General features: G+C 41.0%; 1 protein-coding gene across 1 annotated transcript; it reads right to left on the bottom strand.

The window, feature by feature from the left end:
• Positions 1–10054: 10054 nt before the first annotated feature.
• LOC104901203 (uncharacterized) lies at positions 10055–11185 on the bottom strand. The gene is made up of 2 exons (XM_019251287.1): positions 10388–11185; positions 10055–10333 (listed from the first exon to the last, which is right to left on the bottom strand). Exons 1-2 carry the CDS (start codon positions 11183–11185, stop codon positions 10055–10057), a joined length of 1077 nt encoding a protein of 358 aa, XP_019106832.1.
• Between the last annotated feature and the right edge of the window lie 10983 nt (positions 11186–22168).

Genomic DNA, 22168 nt, shown 5'->3' with positions numbered 1-22168 from the left:
TTAAGAGAATGCTTCGGCTTACGGCTGAGAGCATCCGCAACCACATTAGCTTTACGCTCATGGTAATCAAGCTGCAGATCGTAATCCTTAATCAGCTCCGACCATCTCCTCTGCCTCAAATTCAAATCTCTTTGAGTGAAGATGTACTTAAGGTTTTTGAGGTCGGTAAACACCCTACATGAAACCCCATACAGATAGTGTCGCCAGATTTTAAGAGCAAACACCACAACAGCCAACTCCAGATCATGAGTAGGGTAATTCTCTTCATGCACCTTCAACTGCCTAGAAGCATACGCCACCACTCTTCCTTGTTGCATAAGGACACAACCCAACCCAAGCTCGATGCGTCACTATATACTTCAAACCCAACCCCTTCGGTAGGCAAGGTCAGAACAGAAGCGGTAGTGAGGCATTTCTTTAATTCTTGGAATGCTTTTTCACACTCTTCAGACCACGGGAACTTGCTCTCCTTCTTCATCAGTTTAGTCAACGGCTGAGCTATCCTTGAGAAATCCTTAACAAACCTCCGGTAGTAACCAGCAAGGCCTAGGAAACTCCTGATCTAGGAAACATTTTTAGGACTCTCCCAATCCACCACAGCTCTAACCTTAGAAGGATCCACCATAACACCATCCTTGCTAATGACATGGCCTAGGGCATTAATAAGGCCGAAGGGCATGACAATAAACTCATAATGCCCATATCTTGTTCGGAAAGCGATCTTAGGAATATCTTCCTTCTTCACCGGAATCTGGTGATAGCCTGACCTCAAATCTATCTTTGAGAATACTCCCGCACCCTTTAACTGGTCAAACAGATCTTCAATGCGGGGCAAGGGATACCTATTCTTGATAGTCACCTTGTTCAATTCACGATAATCGATGCAAAGCCGCATACCCCATCTTTCTTTTTGACAAACAGAACAGGAGCACCCCACGGCGAGACACTCGGCCTAATAAATCCCTTATTAATCAGTTCTTGCAACTGAGTCTTCAACTCTTGCAACTCAGCAGGCGCCATCCTATATGGGGCCTTTGACAGAGGAGCAGTACCAGGAGTCAGGTCAATGCTGAACTCGACCTCTCTCTCAGGAGGGATACCTGGTAGCTCATCGGGAAAGACGTCCGGATACTCACGGACAACAGGAAGTCCTCCAATTTTACCTCTTGGGTCAAATCTTTCACCAAGCAGAGGAACACTTGTTCCCCTTTCTGACGGAGCTTTTGCATTTTGAGAGCAGATACGATTTTCACCCCTTTCTTCAACACCACTCCACTATAGGAGGTACGCTTGCCACACGGACTACGAAGAGTCTGATCAGGAAGTAAATACTAACATTGAAGAAAAAGAGCTGGTATTAAGTCGTCAAGAAGTGCGGGGCATAAAGGATTTACAATCCATGGCTTAGGTTGGGCGCAAGGGCATTGTTGCATAGCTAGGGTATAGATAGTTTAGTGTTTTAAAAGATAAACATGTTGTTCATGTTATCTTTAGGAGTAGGAGTAATAATAATTAAAGGAGGATAAGTTTTGTTTTACTAGGAGATAAACATAACTAATTCTAGTTGGATTAGTATAAGTTGTACCCTATATAAGGGGGGCATTATTTTAAATAAGAAGTAGATTAGCATTCGTTTTCAATACACTTATTCACACGGCATTGTGAGTTTATTCTCGAGTATCGTAGTTCAGTACTCATCTTCCTAGTTTATATTTTGTGATCGAGTATTCTCATAAAAGTATAAACACTTTTAGTTAAGTTGTCGAGTATTCCAACTTAGACTAAATAATCCGAAATTTCTAACTTGTGAGTGTTCCAAGTTACTAGTTTCACCTATCACCAACTTAGTCTTCACGAAGCAGATTAAGTTATATATCAAGTGGTATCAAGAGCTTTGGGTTTGTGTGACAATCATGGGAGATAACGACGCAAATAATCAGATTATTCAACGGGATTCATTGATTGAAGCCTTAGCGCAGCAAACAGCAGCATTACAGGAGATGGTCACACAACTAACCCTCAATGTTATCAACCACGAATCCAGGAATAACAAGAACGATAAAACGGATGATGATCGTGGACTTCAATTCGAAGTAAGTGATTATGATGGCCAAGGTGAACCCGAAATCTATCTTGATTGGGAATTGGCGTTAGAAAGATTCTTCGAATACAAGGGAACTAGCAATGAGAAACAATTCAAGATTGCAGTGGCCAAATTAACAAAATACGCAGCCTTATGGTACGCAAACTTAAAAAAACAACGTAGCAGGGGGGGCAAGAAAAAGATCGAAACTTGGGAGAAACTAAAGAAGGTGCTGAGGCAAAGGTTCGTCCCTAATAATTATCAACAATCCTTGTATGTGAAGCTAGCAACGCTGAAGCAGGGCACGAAGAGCATTGCGCAGTACGTGGAGGAATTCGAGAAATTGGCGATCATGTGTGATGTTGAAGAAAGGGAGGAACAAACTGTGGCTCGATAACTAGGTGGCTTAAATTACGAAATCCGTGACAAGGTAGAGCTGCAATCCACTCTATCGTTTCATGAACTATGTAAGCTCGCCACAATGGTAGAATCACAAGGAAAAAGGATACCAAATAAGGCCTTTACGAAGACCTTCGCTACGCCATCCAAGCAAACACCAATAACCATGGCCTCGGGCGCGAACAAAAACGATGATAAGATGTCTTCCAGCATGGATAAGGATAAGGGAAGGAAGGAGGCCACCTTAGACGATGGCACACCCAAGATACAATGCTTTAAATGCAAGGGTTATGGCCACTACAAAAGAGAGTGCCCAACGGCTCGGGTTTTGTCATTACGAGATGTACGCGAGATAGAAGATTTTTAAAACGATGGAAAGGAGGAGGTAGACAGTGACCAAGAGTGTAAACCTGAGAGCAGTGACGAGGAGGAAGAGGAACATAACAACTTGGTTTTAAGAAGGGTGTTGCACTCGAAATCTGTGGATGAGACGCAACGAGAAAATATCTTCCACACGCGGTGCAAAGTGAATGACTCGACTTGTAAGCTGATAGTCGATGGGGGAAGTTACGCAAACGTAGTAGCTGCAGATCTAGTGACTAAGTTACAACTATCAACCACGAGGCACCCTAAACCATACAAACTTAAGTGGCTGGATGAGGATAATGAAGTTTCGGTAAGGAAGCAGACATTAATCAACTTTGCGATTGGTAAATATCGAGACGAGGTTTTATGTGACATTGTACCGATGGATGCGTGTGATATCTTGCTGGGTAGGCCGTGGCAATATGACAGGAAGACCATCCACGATGGAGAAGCTAATACCTACAAGGTCACACAAGGGGGAAAAACTAGGATATTGCTGCCATTAAACCCTAGTGATATCAAGACCACGAAAAGGAATACCACTAAGGAAGGTAAGCAAATAATGTACGTTAATAGGAAACAATTTGAGAAGGAATTTCACCATCATCAACTGGCATATGTTCTCGTGGCCAAGGAAATAAAACCATTCACTAATGTTGATAATCGTAAGCTGAAGGAATTATTGCAAGAATTTGAGGAGGTTTTCCCCGACGATTTACCTCAAGGATTGCCACCAGTTAGGGGGATTGAACATCAAATTGATTTGATACCTGGGGCACCCATACCCAACAAACCCCCATACCGATGCAACCCCGAAGAAACAAAGGAGATGCAGAAACAGATTGATGAGTTGATGGAGAGAGGTTACGTTCGAGAAAGTATGAGCCCCTGGCGGTACCTACACTCTTAGTGCCAAAGAAGGACGGGACATGGCGCATGTGTATTGATAGCCGAGCCGTCAATAACATCACTATCAAATACAGGTTTCCTATTCCGCGTTTGGATGATTTATTAGACAAACTAAGTGGTGCCAAGCTATTTTCGAAAATTGATCTTCAAAGTGGATACCATCAAATTCGCATGAGGGAAGGGGATAAACATGGCTTGTATGAGTGGGTAGTGATGCCGTTTGGATTAACGAATGCCCCAAGTACTTTTATGAGGTTGATGAATGAAGTATTTCGCCCTTTCATTGGAAAGTTTGTGGTAGTATACTTAGATGATATTTTGGTATACAGTGGAGGCGAGGATGAACACCTAGGGCATCTAAGTCAAGTATTTGAGGCACCCCAAAAGCAGAAGCTTTATGCTAAGTTAGAAAAGTGTGATTTTATGCAGCAAGAAATCGGCTTCCTAGGCTACATTGTTACGCATGAGGGTATAAAGGTGGATCCAAAGAAGGTCGAGGCTATTGCTTCGTGGCCAGTACCGACTACAGTCACGCAAGTACGCTCGTTCCACAGGTTGGCATCATTTTATAGGCGTTTTATCAAAAATTTCAGCACCATTATGAGCCCCATCACGGAGTGTACCAAGCACGGCAAATTCATGTGGACACAACAAGCACAAAGGGTTTTCGAGTTAATGAAGGAGAAGATGTGCAATACTCCCATATTGGCATTACCAGACTTCACGAGACCTTTTGAGGTCGAGTGTGACGCAAGTGAGACGGGGATTGGCGCAGTTCTGACGCAAGGTGGTAAACCAATAAGTTATTTCAGTGAAAAATTGAATAGTAGCAAGTTAAACTATTCAACCTACGACAAGGAATTTTATGCCATGATTTGGGCATTAGATCATTGGAGCCACTATCTTAAGCCTCAAGCTTTCGTCTTACATTCAGACCATGATTCATTACGGCACATCAATAGCTAACAAAAATTAAACACGAGGCATGCCAAGTGGGTTGAGTTCCTCAAATCATTCAACTTCGTCGCGAAATAGAAAGCAGGTAAAACTAACGTAGCTGCGGATGCATTGTCAAGAAAACATAACTTGATAGCCATGGTGGATTCGAGAGTCTTGGGGTTTGAAATAATAAAGGAATACTTTAAAGGGGACTCGGACTTCAACACGATTTATAATGAGTGTAAGCATAACATCGCCAATCAATTCAATCTGGTCGATGGATTTTTATTCAAAGGCTGTAATTAGGAATTCCTAAATGCGCCGTGCGAGAGTTATTAATCCGTGAAACACATGGAGGGGGATTAGCAGGGCATTTTGGCATAAATAAAACGATTGATTTACTATATGAACACTTCTACTGGCCAAGAATGCATGGTGAAGTACGAGCTGTATTGGCACGGTGTGGAACTTGTCAACGAGCCAAGAGTACTTTTCACAAGGGTCTTTACACACCACTTCTAGTACCAGAACGCCCTTGGGAAGACGTCAGTATGGATTTTATTGTGGCTTTACGTAGGACACAAAGGGGTAAGGATTCGATCATGGTTGTGGTTGATCGTTTCTCAAAAATGCCGCACTTTGTGGCTTGTCACAAGACCGAGGATGCAATGGGGGTAGCGAATTTGTATTTCAGAGAGATTGTTCGTTTACATGGAGTTCCAAACACTATTGTTTCCGATCGTGACAGTAAGTTTCTCAGTTACTTTTGGAAAGGTTTATGGAAGTTGATCGGTACCAAACTTTTGTTTAGTACATCACACCACCCTCAAACGGACGGGCAAACCGAGGTCACAAACCGAACAATTGGATCTTTACTTCGAGGGCTAGTGAGCAAGACAGGGAAAGATTGGGATGTTAAGCTGTGCCATGCCGAATTTTCTTATAACAGGATGCCTACATACGCGACTCAGCATTCTCCCTTTGAGATCGTATATGGTGTTAATCCATATGTACCTGTTGATTTAATCAATTTCCCAAAAATCGAGTATGTCCATGATGCTAGAAAACATGCTGAAACTATGGTGAAGCTCCATAAACAAGTGAAGGAACGCATTGAGAAAGTAAACAACATGTATAAGCAGCACGCCAATAAAGGTAGGAAGCCACAGGTGTTCGCAAAAGGTGATTTGGTATGGATCATCTACGCAAGGAACGTTTTCCCGGCAAGCGTAAACCGAAACTTATGCCTCAAGCTGAAGGACCTTTTCGAGTTATGGATAGAATAGGAGATAATGCGTATAAGCTCGACATAGGAAATGAATATGGTGTTGCAAGCACTTTCAACGTAGGGGATTTAAGTCCTTACTTGGATGACACACAAATACAAAAATTAAGGTCAATTCCTTTTGAAGAAGGGGAGGATGATCCGGAAGTAAATACTAACATTGAAGAAAAAGAGCTGGTATTAAGTCGTCAAGAAGTGCGGGGCATAAAGGATTTAACAATCCATGGCTTAGGCTGGGCGCAAGGGCATTGTTGCATAGCTAGGGTATAGATAGTTTAGTGTTTTTAAAAGATAAACATGTTGTTCATGTTATCTTTAGGAGTAGGAGTAATAATAATTAAAGGAGGATAAGTTTTGTTTTACTAGGAGATAAACATAACTAATTCTAGTTGGATTAGTATAAGTTGTACCCTATATAAGGGAGGCATTATTTTCAATAAGAAGTAGATTAGCATTCGTTTTCAATACACTTATTCACACGGCATTGTGAGTTTATTCTCGAGTATTGTAGTTCAGTACTCATCTTCCTAGTTTATATTTTGTGATCAAGTATTCTCATAAAAGTATAAACACTCTTAGTTAAGTTGTCAAGTATTCCAACTTAGACTAAATAATCCGAAATTTCTAACTTGTGAGTGTTCCAACTTACTAGTTTCACCTATCACCAACTTAGTCTTCACGAAGCAGATTAAGTTATATATCAGAGTCACTTTTTTATCGCGGCAATTAATCTGAGGACGATACTTAAATAGCCAGTCCATACCTAAAATAACATCAAACTCAACCATGGAGAATGCCTTGAGATCGGCCGGAAGATCAATACCCAACACAGAGATAGGCACTCCACGATACTCGGCAAGACAAGGGTAGTTCTCCCCAGAAGGTAGAGATATAAGAGTTCGAATAGGAGAACTTGAAAACAGGTTAGCTTTCTTGGCAAAAGAATTAGACACACATGACACGGAAGCACCAGAATCAAACAACACAGAAGCAGGGACAGAATTAACAAGAAAGATACCAGAGACGACGTCGGGATGAACATCGGCGTCGGAATGAGTCATGTTGTAAACTCGATTCTTCGGCGGAGCAGAAAGACTAGGAGGAACAGGAGGCTTAGCTGTAGCCCTCAGATTCTTGGGACACTCATAACTCTTGTGACCCGCTTCCCTACAGTAGAAGCAGACAATAGCAGCTCCATCACAATCCTTCCCTAGATGCACAGGCTTCTCACACCAATAAAACACACATTATAACCATTGAACAGTGTCGATTAAAATAATGTAGGTGTAGAATTATATATATATACTTTCCGAAAATAATTTAGTAAAAAATATAATTTAACACATCAGATAATAACAATTAACACGCGGAAATTTCAGAGAATTTTCGGGGTGTTACAATCTCCCCTCCTTAAGAAAAATTCGTCCTCGAACTTAAAATAGAAAGGAAATACCTGAGGCAAAAAGCTCGGGATACTTGATCCTCATCGACTCCTCCGTTTCCCAAGTGGCTTCCTCATACTTTTGATTCCTCCAAAGTACCTTAACCAAGGGTATCACCTTCCTTCTCAGGGCACGATTCTGACGGTCCAAGATCTGGACAGGTCGCTCCTCAAAAATCATATTCGGCTCAATAAAGACCGACTCTATAGGAATAAAATGAGACGGATCGCTGCGATACCTCCGCAACTGCGAACATGGAACACATCGTGCACCCTCGACAATTCGGGTGGCATAGCCAACCTGTAAGCCACCTCTCCAATTCTCTCGAGAATCTCATAGGGGCCAACATACTTTGGGCTTAACTTGCCTTTTTGCCCAAATCTCGCCACTCGCTTCATCGGAGATACTTTCAACAGCACCCTATCTTCAACGGCAAAAGAAATAGGCTTCTGATGCAAGTCTGCATAAGACCTCTGCGTATCTTGAGCAGCCTTCATTCTAGCTTGTAAGCCTCTTGAAATTCCATAGCACAGGCACGGAGCATATCCTCCAGAGTCTGAATAGTCCTCTCAGTTTGCCCATCCGTAGCAGCATGGAAAGCGGTACTCAACTTCAACGTAGTACCAAAAGCTTCTTGCAGAGCAAGCCAAAAATGAGACAAAAATCTAGGGTCTCGATCAGATACTATATCCTTCGGAACACCATGCAATCGAATTATTTCATTAGCGTAGGCTTCCGCTAACTCTTTCATAGACCAAGTATTCTTCATCGGAATAAACCGAGCCACCTTAGCCAACCGGTCTACGATCACCCACACGGCATTCTTACCACCAGCACCTCTCGGAAGACCTATAACAAAGTCCATCGAGATAGAATCAAACTTCCATGCGGGAATTGGTAATGGTTGTAGCAAACCACCTAACCTTTGATGCTCGATCTTGACCTTTTGACACACCAGACACCTAGCCACAAATTAGGCCACTTCCCTCTTCATACAAGGCCACCAGAAGTTAACCTTGATATCCTTGTAAAGCTTATCACCCCCAGGATGAACAGAATAGGGAGTACAGTGAGCTTCTTCGAGAATCTTCTTCTTAAGCTCTAAGTCATTAGGCACACACCAACGACCCATGAATTTCAGACCTCCCTCGGAATCGACTTCTAAATTTTCGGCTCGACCCTGAACCTTAGCTTCACGGATCTTCTCCAACTTAGGATCATTTTTATGCTTCTCTCGCAATTCTTGGAACAAGACTGGCTCGACACTCATAGCACAGAGAGTTTCCACCGAACCCTAAGGTACAACCTCGATTTCAAGCTTCCAAAATTCATCACACAAGTCTCTCGGTGGGATTCTAACCGCATTAAGAGAATGCTTTGGCTTACGGCTGAGAGCATCCGCAACCACATTAGTTTTACCCTCATGGTAATCAAGCTGCAGATCGTAATCCTTGATCAGCTCCAACGATCTCCTCTGCCTCAAATTCAAATCTCTTTGAGTGAAGATGTACTTAAGGCTTTTGTGGTCGGTAAACACCCTACATGAAACCCCATACAGATAGTGTCGCTAGATTTTAAGAGCGAACACCACAGCAGCCAACTCCAGATCATGAGTAGGGTAATTCTTTTCATGCACCTTCAACTGCCTAGAAGCATACGCCACCACTCTTCCTTGTTGCATAAGGAAACAACCCAACCCAAGCTTCGATGCGTCACTATATACTTCAAACCCAACCCCTTCGGTAGGCAAGGTCAGAACAGGAGCGGTAGTGAGGCATTTCTTTAATTCTTGGAATGCTTTTTCACACTCTTCGGACCACAAGAATTTGCTCTCCTTCTTCATCAGTTTAGTCAGCGACTGAGCTATCCTTGAGAAATCCTTAACAAACCTCCGGTAGTAACCAGCAAGGCCTAGGAAACTCCGGATCTCGGAAACATTTTTAGGACTCTCCCAATCCACCACAATTCTAACCTTAGATGGATCCACCATAACACCATCCTTGCTAATGACATGGCATAGGAACAACACCTCCTTCAGCCAGAACTCGGACTTGGAGAACTTTGCAAACCATTTATGTTGCCTCAGAATACCCAAGATTAACCTTAGATGCTTCTCATGCTCTTTTTCTTTCTTAGAGTACACCAGGATATCGTCGATGAAAACAACCACACACGAATCCAGGAACTCATGGAAAGAGCGGTTCATCTGATCCATGAATACAGCAGGGGCATTAGTAAGGCCAAAGGGCATGACAACAAACTCATAATGCCCATATCTTGTTCGGAAAGCGGTCTTAGGAATATCTTCCTTCTTCACCGGAATCTAGTGATAGCCTGACCTCAAATCTGTCTTTGAGAATACTCCCGCACCCTTTAACTGGTCAAACAGATCCTCAATGCGGGGAAAGGGATACCTATTCTTGATAGTCACCTTGTTCAATTCACGATAATCGATGCAAAGCCGCATACTCCCATCTTTCTTTTTGACAAACAGAACAGGAGCACCCCACGGTGAGACACTCGGCCTAATAAATCCCTTATCAATCAGTTCTTGCAACTGAGTCTTCAACTCTTGCAACTCAGCAGGCGCCATCCTATATGGGGCCTTTGACAAAGGAGCAGTACCAGGAGTCAGGTCAATGCTGACTCGACCTCTATCTCAGGAGGGATACCTGGTAGCTTATTGGGAAAGACGTCCGGATACTCACGGACAACGGGAATATCCTCCAATTTCATCTCTTGGCTCAAATCTTTCACCATGCAGAGGAACACTTGCTCCCCATTCTGACGGAGCTTTTGCATTTTGAGAGCAGATACGATTTTCACCCCTTTCTTCAACACCAATCCACTATAGGAGATACGCTTGCCACACGGACTACGAAGAGTCGTTTTTTTATCGCGACAATGAATCTGAGCACGATACTTAAACAGTTAGTCAATACCCAAAATAACATCAAACTCAACCATGGGGAATGCCTTGAGATCGGCCGGAAGATCAATACCCAACACAGAGATAGGCACTCCACGATACTCGACAAGACAAGGGTAGTTCTCCCCATAAGGTAGAGATATAAGAGTTTGAATAGGAGAACTCGAAGACAGGTTAGCTTTCTTGACAAAAGAATTAGACACACATGACACGGAAGCACCAGAATCAAACAACACAAAAGCAGGGACAGAATTAACAAGAAAGATACCAGAGACGACGTCGGGATGAACATCGGCGTCGGAATGAGTCATGCTGTAAACACGATTCTTCGGCGGAGCAGAAAGACTAGGAGGAACAGGAGGCTTAGCTGTAGCCCTCGGATTCTTGGAACACTCATAACTCTTGTGACCCACTTCCCTACAGTAGAAGTAGACAATAGCAGCTCCATCACAGTCCTTCCCTAGATGCACAGGCTTCTCCCACCTCCGACACTTGGACGGATCAACACTTTGCCTAGAACTGGAGCCTTGATACCCACCACAAAAACTTTGTTCAAACCTCGGCTTCTTAGCTGGACCTGGAGCAACAAACGGAAAAGGCTTCCTCACAGGAGCAACCTTAATAGCTTCTTCCTCTTTGACTGATGCATGGACAATCAGGGCCATCTCATAAGCAGCTTGAAAAGTGGTAACCCCCGAACACAGCACCAGAGTCCTTACCCTCGGATTCATCTTCTTTATATATCTCTTCACCCTCTCAGCTTCGGCGGGAATGACAGTACCAGCAAATTTAGACAGCTCTGTGAAGCGGTCGGTGTACTTCTGGATATCCATAATCCCTTAAGTCAGAGATAGAAACTCTTCCTGTTTTTGCCAGCGCAACTCATCAGGATAGAATCTCTCTTTTAGCTTGGCGGGGAACTGGGTCCACCCAAAACCAGCTGTAGCCATACACGCATCCTTCAGCGTACCCCACCAATTATCCGCCTCTCCCTTCAAATAGTACGTCCCAATATGTACCATTTCGGCAGCAGAGCAGTTTGATGCCGTGAAAAGCTTCTCCATCTCCCTTAACCAATTTTCCAGAGCCACAGGGTCCGCAGCACCATCATAAGTAGGGGGCCTATGACGGTCAAACTGGTCGAAAGCAAACTGCCCACCACAAGAAGAAACAGCCCTATTAGCAATTGATATGAAAGCATTTTCCAGGCTTACGCGACGACGACATGCAGCTTCCTTTCTAGCAGCTAACTGTTGTCGTGGAGGCATACTACAAAACAGAAGCTGTCACATTAGTTTATAAAGGTCACATAAACAAGTATTAAATTGATAAATACAGTAAACAAAATGATTCCCCAGGTTTACTCTCCTACCCAGGTAACTCTCATACACACTAGACTTGAAGCCTAACACACTAGTAATCCTAGTCACAAGTCTACACATTCTCTGGGAAATAGTAGCAACTTAAATAAAGCTTCTAGAACGTTTTACTCTGATACCAACTGTAAAATCCCGTCCAAAACCAAGAAGAGCGATGACTTAAAATAAGGAAAATGATATGAATAATGGAAGCGGAAAATACAAATGAGACGGAGATGCTACTCTATGGAGTAGTATATCAAACTATAAGTAGATAAAGCCTTCATAAGCATAAGCCAACTCCGGATATAGATATAAAAAGGGAAAATGAGGTCCCATACCCTCATCTCCAACAAGTCTCAAAAAGTCATAAGACCACCATAAGAAATCTCAAAATAGAGTAAATATAACTAAAACAATGGAAATCCGTAGTTCCAAAACATAAGTCAAAACTAGAGTAGCTACTTATAACCAACTAAGTAACTAGTCCTAATTCCAGCTTCAGAGTGCTCATCTACTATAACAAGCACCACTTCCTTGCTCACACGGTTAAAACGCACAACCCCGATCCAAACTGTGACAACTCTAAACAGCATCACCATCTGCACAATAATTCAACAACTTCCACAATCAGTGGGGAGTAACTAGCAGTTCTCCCAGCTCAAATAGAAACAAATAAGAACTTAAATAATTAGAAACAACATCAGAAAAATATGATGTCAAACACCATACTCACCACGAGATACAACGACCATAATATCAATCTAGACACTCTACTAACACAACCAATCCCCGTCAACCATGCAACATATGCGGTCAACGAGCTCAAACACAACAGACCATGCCGTCTGTGAGTAGACTCATTGGACCAGACCGCCCAAGGCCTATGTTGCATATTCGAGGAACCATACCGCCCTTTTCAGCCAGCATACTCGAGGAACCATACCGCCCTTTTCGAATAGCTAAATTCTACGGATCATACCACCCGTGAGGAACCAATGGACCATACCGCCCAAGGTTTAGTAACCAGATCCTAGGACCAGACCGCCCTTAGGATAATCAAACACAAATTTTCTAGGACCATGCCACCCTTAGGATCATCATACAAATTCCTAGAACCACTGCTCTTAGAATTTCCTGATAGAGACCTCTAGAACCATACCGTTGGTAGAGTCACATCATTCAACAACGTGCAAGCATACATGTCAAGTATAGGCCAACTAATCTACACCCAACGTCCAATATAAACATGTTATAAGAGTAACTCAACCAATCTTACCCATCAAGGTTCTATCATGAGTTTGTATAGCCAAACACTAACAACCGACACATTTCAAGACGCATAACCAAAAGCTACCCGTCACAATTAGGCACATACCCTTAAAGTCGACCAAACGATACTCAAACACCCTTAGTATCATGAGTCGCGACGAGGCTCGAGAGTCGCGACGAGGCTCGCGAGATGCGAGCAGCCCACTGCCGTGGCCTGCGAGCTTCGCTCGTTGCCCACGAAAATTCCCTCGAGGCTAGCACCAGCCACCCACGCCTACTCCAACCTCAATTCACATCCACACACACACCAAACACCTTCACAACATCCATACTTCACCAATACAACAATGACAACCACGATTCCAAGACACAATCCAAGGAAATCAACCAAATGAACACAACCACATTAATAAGAGAAAACAACAATTTTACAAGTACTAACAATAAGATCATAGTAGAAATTTCAAACACGAAAACAACATCAACAACTAATAAAATCCACAAGAAACTTTAACCATACAATCCTCTAAGTTCCACCTAACATGAAACTACATTCTCTAACGCATTTCTAACAACCTAAGTTCAAAATCTATACTCTACCGAACTAGGATAACGCTAGTTACCTTTTTCTTGGGAAGATACGCAGTAGAAAGCTTCAAAGTACTCTAAACGTCTCGTGCAATATCACCACCTTCTTCTCCTAAGAACACAAAAACAACGATCTCAGCGTGTGCTTGAAAACTGGTGCGAAATAGCTTGAAACCAAGAAATGTGGACTGATTTTTGTGTGAGAAAAATTGTGAAGAAAGCACAAACTTTTCCTCTCCCCTTTTTCCTTTGTGATAGGCGTGTGAAATGGTGATGACAAAGGCCAAGAATTCTGATTTTATTTTCAGAAAATAAGGTGAAGAGTTTGTGGTTCATGAGGTGTATTAAGGAGGAAAATGAAGAGATAGTCCTTTGGTTATCGCAACGTTACAAGAGTTCGTATAAGTTGTCCAAAGACTCTTCGTATACTATAAACCAAAAATCAGAAATTCGGACCTCCCAACACACATGATACAATGTACGAAAATATTAGTACAATGTACGTTTCAGACAGCAACCAAAAAAACGTTCAAAAATAAAATGTATAAGTATATATTTTCAAAATTAAAATTTATAAATACTAACTTTATACAAATACGCACGTAACACTCTACCACATTTTACACTCGGCACACACACGAGTACTACATTATCTGTTTCATATAAACAACGCAGATACCGACGTTATATGATTAACAACAATGCCACACTAATAGAACACACATTATAACCATTGAACAATGTCGATTAAAATAATGTAGGTGTAGAATTATATATATATATATATATTTCGAAAATAATTTAGTAAAAATATAATTTAACACATCAGATAATAACAATTAACACGAGAAAATTTCAGAGAAATTTTGGGGTGTTACAAGATTAGTGTGAGAAACTTGGTGAAGCATTGTGGGCATATCGTACTACGTACAACACACCAACTCAATCAACACCCTACGCACTCGTATATAGAGTAGAGTCTGCATTGCCATTAGAAATACAAATCCCATCATTGAGGATAGCCATTCAAGAGGATCTTACAGCGGAAGAAAATGCTAAGATTCGGCTGGCAGAATTAGAAGCACTTGATGAAAAAAGACTTGAAGCACAACAAAAGTTGGAGTGCTACCAAGTCCGTCTGAAACGTGCATTCAATAAGAAGGTAAGAGTACGTTCTTTTCAAGTCGAGGATATGGTTCTTTCTTTGAAGAGACCCATCATTGTCTCTCGCAAAATAAGAAGCAAGTTTAACTCAAAATGGGATGGCCCGTATGTTATTCAGGAAGTTTACACAAATGGAGCTTACAAGATAGTTGATGTTGACAGATTGCGCATAGGCCCTATCAACGGGAAGTTCTTGCAACGTTACTATCCTTTAATTTTTTTTACCATGTAAACTCCTAAGCAAGAGAATAAATTGCATATGCATGTAATAAAAAAAAACAACAACAAAAAAGAAAATTTAAGCACAAAAAAATTAGTGTTTGATGAACTACGTTGGCTTGATCTTCTGGAGTGAATTTCTTTGCTTCACAGGTACGTAGGAAGCTTGAAAAAGTCATCTACACTTCAAGTCCAGCCCCACCAAAAAAAACAAAATTCATTCATTGTAATAATCCTGGCCCGCAAGAGTATCAACTGTGAACGGCTTAAAAGAATAAATAAAAAAGAAACATTGAAGCGTTTGTCTTATAAGAAAATCTTATTGCAAGTACTCTTTATTATGAAATCAAATGGTTATGTGCTCTATTTCACAAAAAGAGAATGGAATAATAAACTAAAACAATTCACTGGTCTCTCAGATCAAAATAAAAGGGGGGGAGAAAAGAATAATCTATGGTTCCCATTGTAAGGTCTTCAATGCCTCGTGGACCTTATCAAGACTCTCCTTTGATGCCGATAACTCAGTCTCCACTCGCTTGACATCGGCAATGCTTTCCTCAAGAGAAGTATGTGATTTTGTCAAGTCTTTCATTGTTGTTGCCTGCTCCTCAAGAAGGTGTTTTGAATCTGGGATGATTATCACAAGATTGTTCTCCCTGATAGTCAGCTCTGTGAGTTCTTCCTTCAGTCGAGTTCGGGTTGGGTGGATGTCTTTCATCTCTCCTTCAAGTGTCCGCACTCGTTCTTCGTTTTGGTGACGACGCACAGCACTGCTCAAGTCTGATTCAGCCGTCAAAAGTTGCTGCTCAAGCATGCTCAAAGCAAGTTTCTCTGCATGGGTTTTTCTATTAAGAATGTAATCTCGAGCCACACTCTAGGTACTTTTCAGCAAGGCCTTGTAAGAAGAATATGTTCATACCTTTGTCTGTAATATACTAGAAAAGCTCTATATATTCCTGCTTTAAGTTATGAATTTCGTCCAAAGGGGTTACCAATAGCTTCTTCCTAATGGATTGGACCATATAGCTCGCAACATGTCGCTCTACTTGTGAGATCACATCTCGAACATTTTGAGAGGTCGTCTTAACAGAAACAGGAGGGATATCAATAATGTCGCTGGACTCTGGAGTCCAAATGCAGGCTGCAGTTTGGATTATGACAGGATCATGAGAGGCGTCAATCAACTCTTGATCCGGAGAAGCGAATGTGTTGTTGCACGCTCTTAGCTCCTCGTCAATGTCCATTTCACCCTGATCATCCTAAATACACAAAGAAGAAGGAGGGAATGGACACAATGACTCGTCAGCTTGACCTTGAGCTTGCGCTTCTCATAAGGTTCAATAAGGATCCTGGCAGCTTTCTCCTTTGGTGAACTAGCAGAATCATCCACCTTTCTTTTTCTTAACTTACTCTGGCCACGAGTTCTAGAGAAATCTGGAGGACTCGAAGGGCGCAAGAAATAAGTTAAAGAATAGACCGATTTCCACCAAGACGCAAAGGCAGGGGTAGTTCGAGCTTGGATGCTAGCGCAACAACAAGGTATCAGGTTAGAAGAGTTGGTTCCAAGGTGAATGCTCGAGCTAAACAAGCTAAATAAGCAATCATGTCTAGAAAATTTTTGGATCTCAAGCTCGCCAGGCAAATCTTGGTAAAAACCAAATCACCGACTAAACCTATGAGGGTTTTACTGCTTAATCACGTAGCAATTATCATGCGTCAAGGTTATAAAGCTAGATCTCATACTAAGGAACAACCTGGTGGTATGACGATTTGCATGTTATCATCAATGAAATCTTCATCCCTGACTCCGCTCACAAAAGTAGCAGGCCAAGCAATTGCCTTGTCAGATCGGATGAGAGACCTTGCTTCTGAGCCATTGAAAGATAAGGCCGCTTCATGACCGTGAAAATTAATCATACGGGCACCACCTGAAACATGTGCGGTTGAGCGAAGGCTTTGAAAGTAGACGGCTATCCAAGCGTATACAACATGCGCAGGAAACGAACCCTGGAGTTTACGTGGTGAAGAGGAAATAAAAAGCTCTCCCAGGCCTCTGTAAATGCTTGCAAGGACAGGAACAGCTAAGGAAATTTCACGACCGCTTGCAAGGTATGATGCAGGTTTGAAAACACCAGGGCGAATATAACCCTCATTTTTCAAAGGGAACGCAAAAGCGCAAATCCATCATGAAAGAAAAGCTACAAGATAGCTTTCACGGCGATGAGCTTCGGGAACGTCCAGGTCAAGAAACGCTCCATGAGTAGTGTCACTTCATGGTCGAGGGTTCCCAAATGTTAAAAAATCTTTGTCATATACATGATAATTCGCCCTTTTCCGTGTGCTTTTAGGTGTTGTTGAGTACTTGGGAGAGTCACAGAACCAACAACAACACCATTCTTCAAAAGTGACACCTGACCTGTTAGATTTTGTTGTTAAGTAGCGAAAAACTTTAAACAAGTATGTGCAACTGTGGGGAAGACGTAGATCATGTTTTGCTTTGGTTTCTTCAAGCGCCTTGGCAGGGATCACATCGTCGTAAAGAAGACCAGATATGGGCAAACCACTAAGGACATGAACATCCCACAAGCTAATAGACATCTCTCCCTCCGAAAGCAGCAAAGTGTTTGTTAAAGGGCACCATAATTCGCAGAAGGTTTGCATAACTGAACTGTTGCACTTGTAAAAGAACATGGAAGCATACACAGCATCGAGTTGGTGGATGCGAGAAACAGCATTTCTAAAATGGCGTAAGACGTCCTCTAACCATTCCCAATAGCAAGGGATATGCCTGAACTCAACTCCAATATGCATATTGGGGATCCACCCAGCCTCTTTTTGTGAAATGCGTGCATGAAGTGTAGGTAGTGGTTTGGCCTTAGTGCATGCTTGGTGATGGAATGCGAGAAGAATTGGTTTGGATGGTCTTTGTCCAGATGAGTTGCCTTCGCAAATGTCCTTCCACCAACACTTCAAACTGGGAGGGTAATGTGATACTAGTCAATCCTTCGCAAAAGGTCCGAGCATGGGGCTAAATGAACGAAATTGTGTTTTTGAGTTCATCGATTGCCTTGTCAACAATCTCCATTATGTGACCTCCAGCGAATGTCTTGACGGATTCAAGTTGCACCATATTGTTCCTGAAAAAAAGGGTGGGGATCATAGCCACAAAAAAAGCATCCAAGTGGATACACATGAAAAAGGAGAACTTGTGGATCTATGTATAATATGGAGATTTAGCAATACCTTAGCATTGGATATTGATATTGTGGTATCATACCATGATATGTGGTTATGTATAATAAGACAAAAATTCACAAAACAAACACAAAATCACAAGCCCAAGACGGCTTAAATTGGAAGCCCTTGATCATCATGCTTTGCAACATGGGGTCCATGCTAATGTTTTTAAACAGGTTCATAAAAAGGGGGTTGAGGATTGTGGTGCTAATGCTAAAATTGTTTGGTCTTTTATATTTGCTTAGGGAGAATGGAATTAGGATTATTTACATGGTGTTATGTTTATGATTCTACTAGTATATCATAATTTGTTATCTATGGTCCATGATTTTACCAAAAAAAAGAAAAAAGTTTTTTTTTTTGACATCCAAACAACGTACAAACTAGCTAATCATAATTAAAACCATTCCTCCTACATGTTTGAGCTATGATATGGGCTTGATGAACTTGATCTCGCCTTACCTTCGTGATACAACACCAATTGAAATGAGAAGCTTCCTAACGAATGGCATTTAAGGTGTGTCTGATCGAGATATCAGGGGAGCGAGTTGATTCCAGGTACTTAATCAGTAGCAGGGAGTCGGTGTTGATGAGTATACTAGTGACCGGTGCAGTGCGAGCCCAGCGGACTGCATGAAGACAAGTCGTTGCCTCCGTTTGCATGGCGGATTGAGCATAAAGGAAGACTCCCTGGCGATGTAGAGTCTGCTGCTGGTTGCAGACAACCCACGCAGCTCCTCCTAGCCCCGTTTTTGCATCCCACGCACCATCAATCTGGATACTAAACTCTGGTGATCCTCTTTTGGATCTGCCGAGATTGGTGAGATGAAACCCCAGAGGTAGATCAATGTTAGGGGCAGGAGGCGGGTTTTGTCCCTGAAACACTTCCGCAGTGAACCATGTGTGTTGTCGCTGGCCTTCCTCTTCGTAATATTATAGAGTCTGTAAATTGGCCCTAACTTGCCGAAAAACCTGTTCGTTCCTTGTATTCCAAATAGCCCATAATGTTCCAATAAACTGTGGCACTCTCGTGCCTCCATACCCATCTTCAGAAATAAACTTACCCATCCAAAATTCGAGCCAAGAGCGTAACGAAAGTGACGGTGTATCTAGTGGTTGAACATTAAGGGTGCTAACATCCCAAGCTTCTATAGCTAAAAGGCCAGATCGAAATATATGATGGTCATCTTCTGCTTCATGTAAACAAGTTAGACAGTGGTTAACTACAGGAATTTGGCGGTGGAGGAGGTTGGAAGAGGTGGCCAGGCAGTTGTGCCACAACTTCCAAAAAAAACATTTTCCATTTTGGCATGATGTTCAAACCCCAAAGTTGACGAAAGAATTTCGTACTAGCTGGAGTTATCATGCTATGAATTTCGTTTTGTTGTTGTAATAAAAATGTGAGCATTACAAAAAGACTATGTACTCGGTAATGCTGATGATGGCTCACGTGGCCATCCAGAAATTACATGTAAAACAAAATGGACAAAAGAAAAGGGGAATAAATTTGCAGTACATTATACTCTGAAAGGCCTAATTTAGTACATTATACATTAACCATATGACGAAAGGCCTAATTTAGTACAGCATAGAGGACAAAGGGTAATATGCATCCAAAACAAAACAAAACAAAAAAAGTGGGGTCGTATATTGAAGATAACTCATTTTAAACAAAATAAAAAATTCGAGACCCGATCACGCTTGAACACTTAAAATCGTGTACATGATACCGTCTCGAGGGGGCAATTTGTAGGCATAAAAAAAATATTATATGCCATGTCACACGTTTAAACAACCCATTAAAGTCTTAAAGTCAAATGTTGACTTTTGTTGATAAATGATCATCTAAATTAATTAATTTGGGCTCACTATTAAACTTGGTCATTTTAATTAAATTATTTATTATTGGGTCTTGGACTCATTAAATTAAAGTTGGACTCTTAATAGAGTTATGTTATGAGGCCCAAGAAGCAGTACAAGTGAAAACCCTAAGGTTTTCGTAATTCTGTAAATAACAAAAGAGAGAGAAAGCTGCTCCAGTGTTCAGAAACTCTCTCAGTATACACATCCAAATCAAATCATCCAACCTAGAAGAAGAGCAACAAGCATCAAACCATTCTATTCTAGAAACCATACTTGAAGGAGATCAAGCCCGGAGTCCCTCATTCAAGAAAATCAAATCATTCTTGGAGATCAAATCAGTAGATATATATATTAGAGATTGTAGTTAAATTTTTATATTAATAAAATTATCATTTGTTCACATCTTTTAATTCTATTTTGCAGCAGACATCTAAAATTTGTGTTTACATGTATAAAACACACGAAATTACTTATAGATTTACATCATGAAAAGTGAGTTAGTAACTTCAAAACAATAAATAGGACAGGAAAATATTAAGGACTTTCAGGAATATACATGTATCGCTTGGGTCTTAGAGTATAACGACGTTTGGAAGGAGCAATCGTGTAGGCCTTCAACGAAAACAGTGGAAGATCGAATATATGTATGTGCTTAAAGTGTTTGAATATATTTGCTAAGAGTATATGAGAGTATGTCGGTGAGACATAAGAGCGTAAGAACTTAAGTAAGCGTGAGAAAACGTGCTAAAAATCGAGTGAAACGTGGCCTATTTATAGGACAAACAGAGATAAAAGATAAGATTTGTCGTTGTGCTACACTCAACTTTGATGTGTGCACGCAATCGCCTTACACGAAGTGCAACAAGGATGCATCGCACACAATATTGGACGCTGGCCCATTCTGCTATGTGTTTCTAGATTTTGCAGACTGCCTTGCAGTTGCGTGCGCGTAACAGGTTGTGCTAGATGCGCTAAGCGCATCCTCATATTTGGCTGGGCTTTTTTTATCCAGTCCTTCAAAGATTATTTTTATCTTTATCAAATATTATGATTTAAAATACGAAAATCAATTATCAAAGAGGATAAACTCTAATTTTTATAAGATCCTTTATCTTTGAAAATATCTATTAAAAAACTAAATATAATTGATTATCGTGAATAATTAATTCGGCTTTTGAAAGAAATGGACTCAAAATAATGAGCTCGGCCTGTTCGCGACCAGTTCGAGCTCGGATCGATCAAAGCTCGGCTCATGGTAGCTCGCCTCGGATTCATACTCGGTTTGGATTCAGGCTCGGCTCAAGATCTTAACAAGCAAAATAATAAAGTAAAATCTTCTAAGAAAAGTATTTCAACTACTACCTTCCTCAATAATTCATTTTGTGACTTGTAACCTTTCTTAAGAAAAAAGTTATTTTTTCAAATTGTATACACTCATTATTATTACCTCTTATCAGTTTTTGAATTGACTTTTTTTGGAGGGAAGAATTGAGGGATAAAGAGTGTGTATGACAATAGCTTTTGAGATATGTGAACTGAGTCAAAACTCTAATAATGGTAAAAAGTTGTGTTTGGTGAAGTAGTGTTTGGAGTGGCTTTTAGTGTAAAGCTAATATTTGGAAAAGCTATAAATATTAAATTTTAGAATAGAGGTAGCTTTTGAAAATTAAAAATAGTTATTTAAAAAAAACAAACAGCTAGTTTTACCATATACTAGTTATCATAAAAGCTACTTTTACATTCAAACTCTAACAACTGATATTTGCCAACTAACAGCTAGTTTATTAACTGACAACTAGTTCTATAGCTAATAGCTACCATAATAACTACTTTTATTGGACAGGCCCAAATCATTCATACAACTTTACAAATTAATTATATACATTGTTACATTTTGGGCAAGAATTACAAACCAAAAACATAGCAACAGCCAACTTGATAAAAGTAAATTCTTAGAAGGTCAATTTACAATTTTTATTTCAGAAACTTGTAAGACACAGAGTCACATGATTTATTAGCATGGTAATAATCATCAAATTTCCCCCTTTCTTTAACAAAAACAAAGTTTCTTTTAAGATAATTTTTACAATTTTTACTAATAAATAGCAAAGATAC

The sequence above is a fragment of the Beta vulgaris genome, chromosome 8 (assembly GCF_026745355.1).
Source record: "Beta vulgaris subsp. vulgaris cultivar EL10 chromosome 8, EL10.2, whole genome shotgun sequence".
In the NCBI taxonomy this organism is placed as follows: domain Eukaryota; kingdom Viridiplantae; phylum Streptophyta; class Magnoliopsida; order Caryophyllales; family Amaranthaceae; genus Beta; species Beta vulgaris.
Note: the sequence above shows the minus strand (reverse complement) of the source record. Positions and strands in the feature narration are given on the sequence as shown.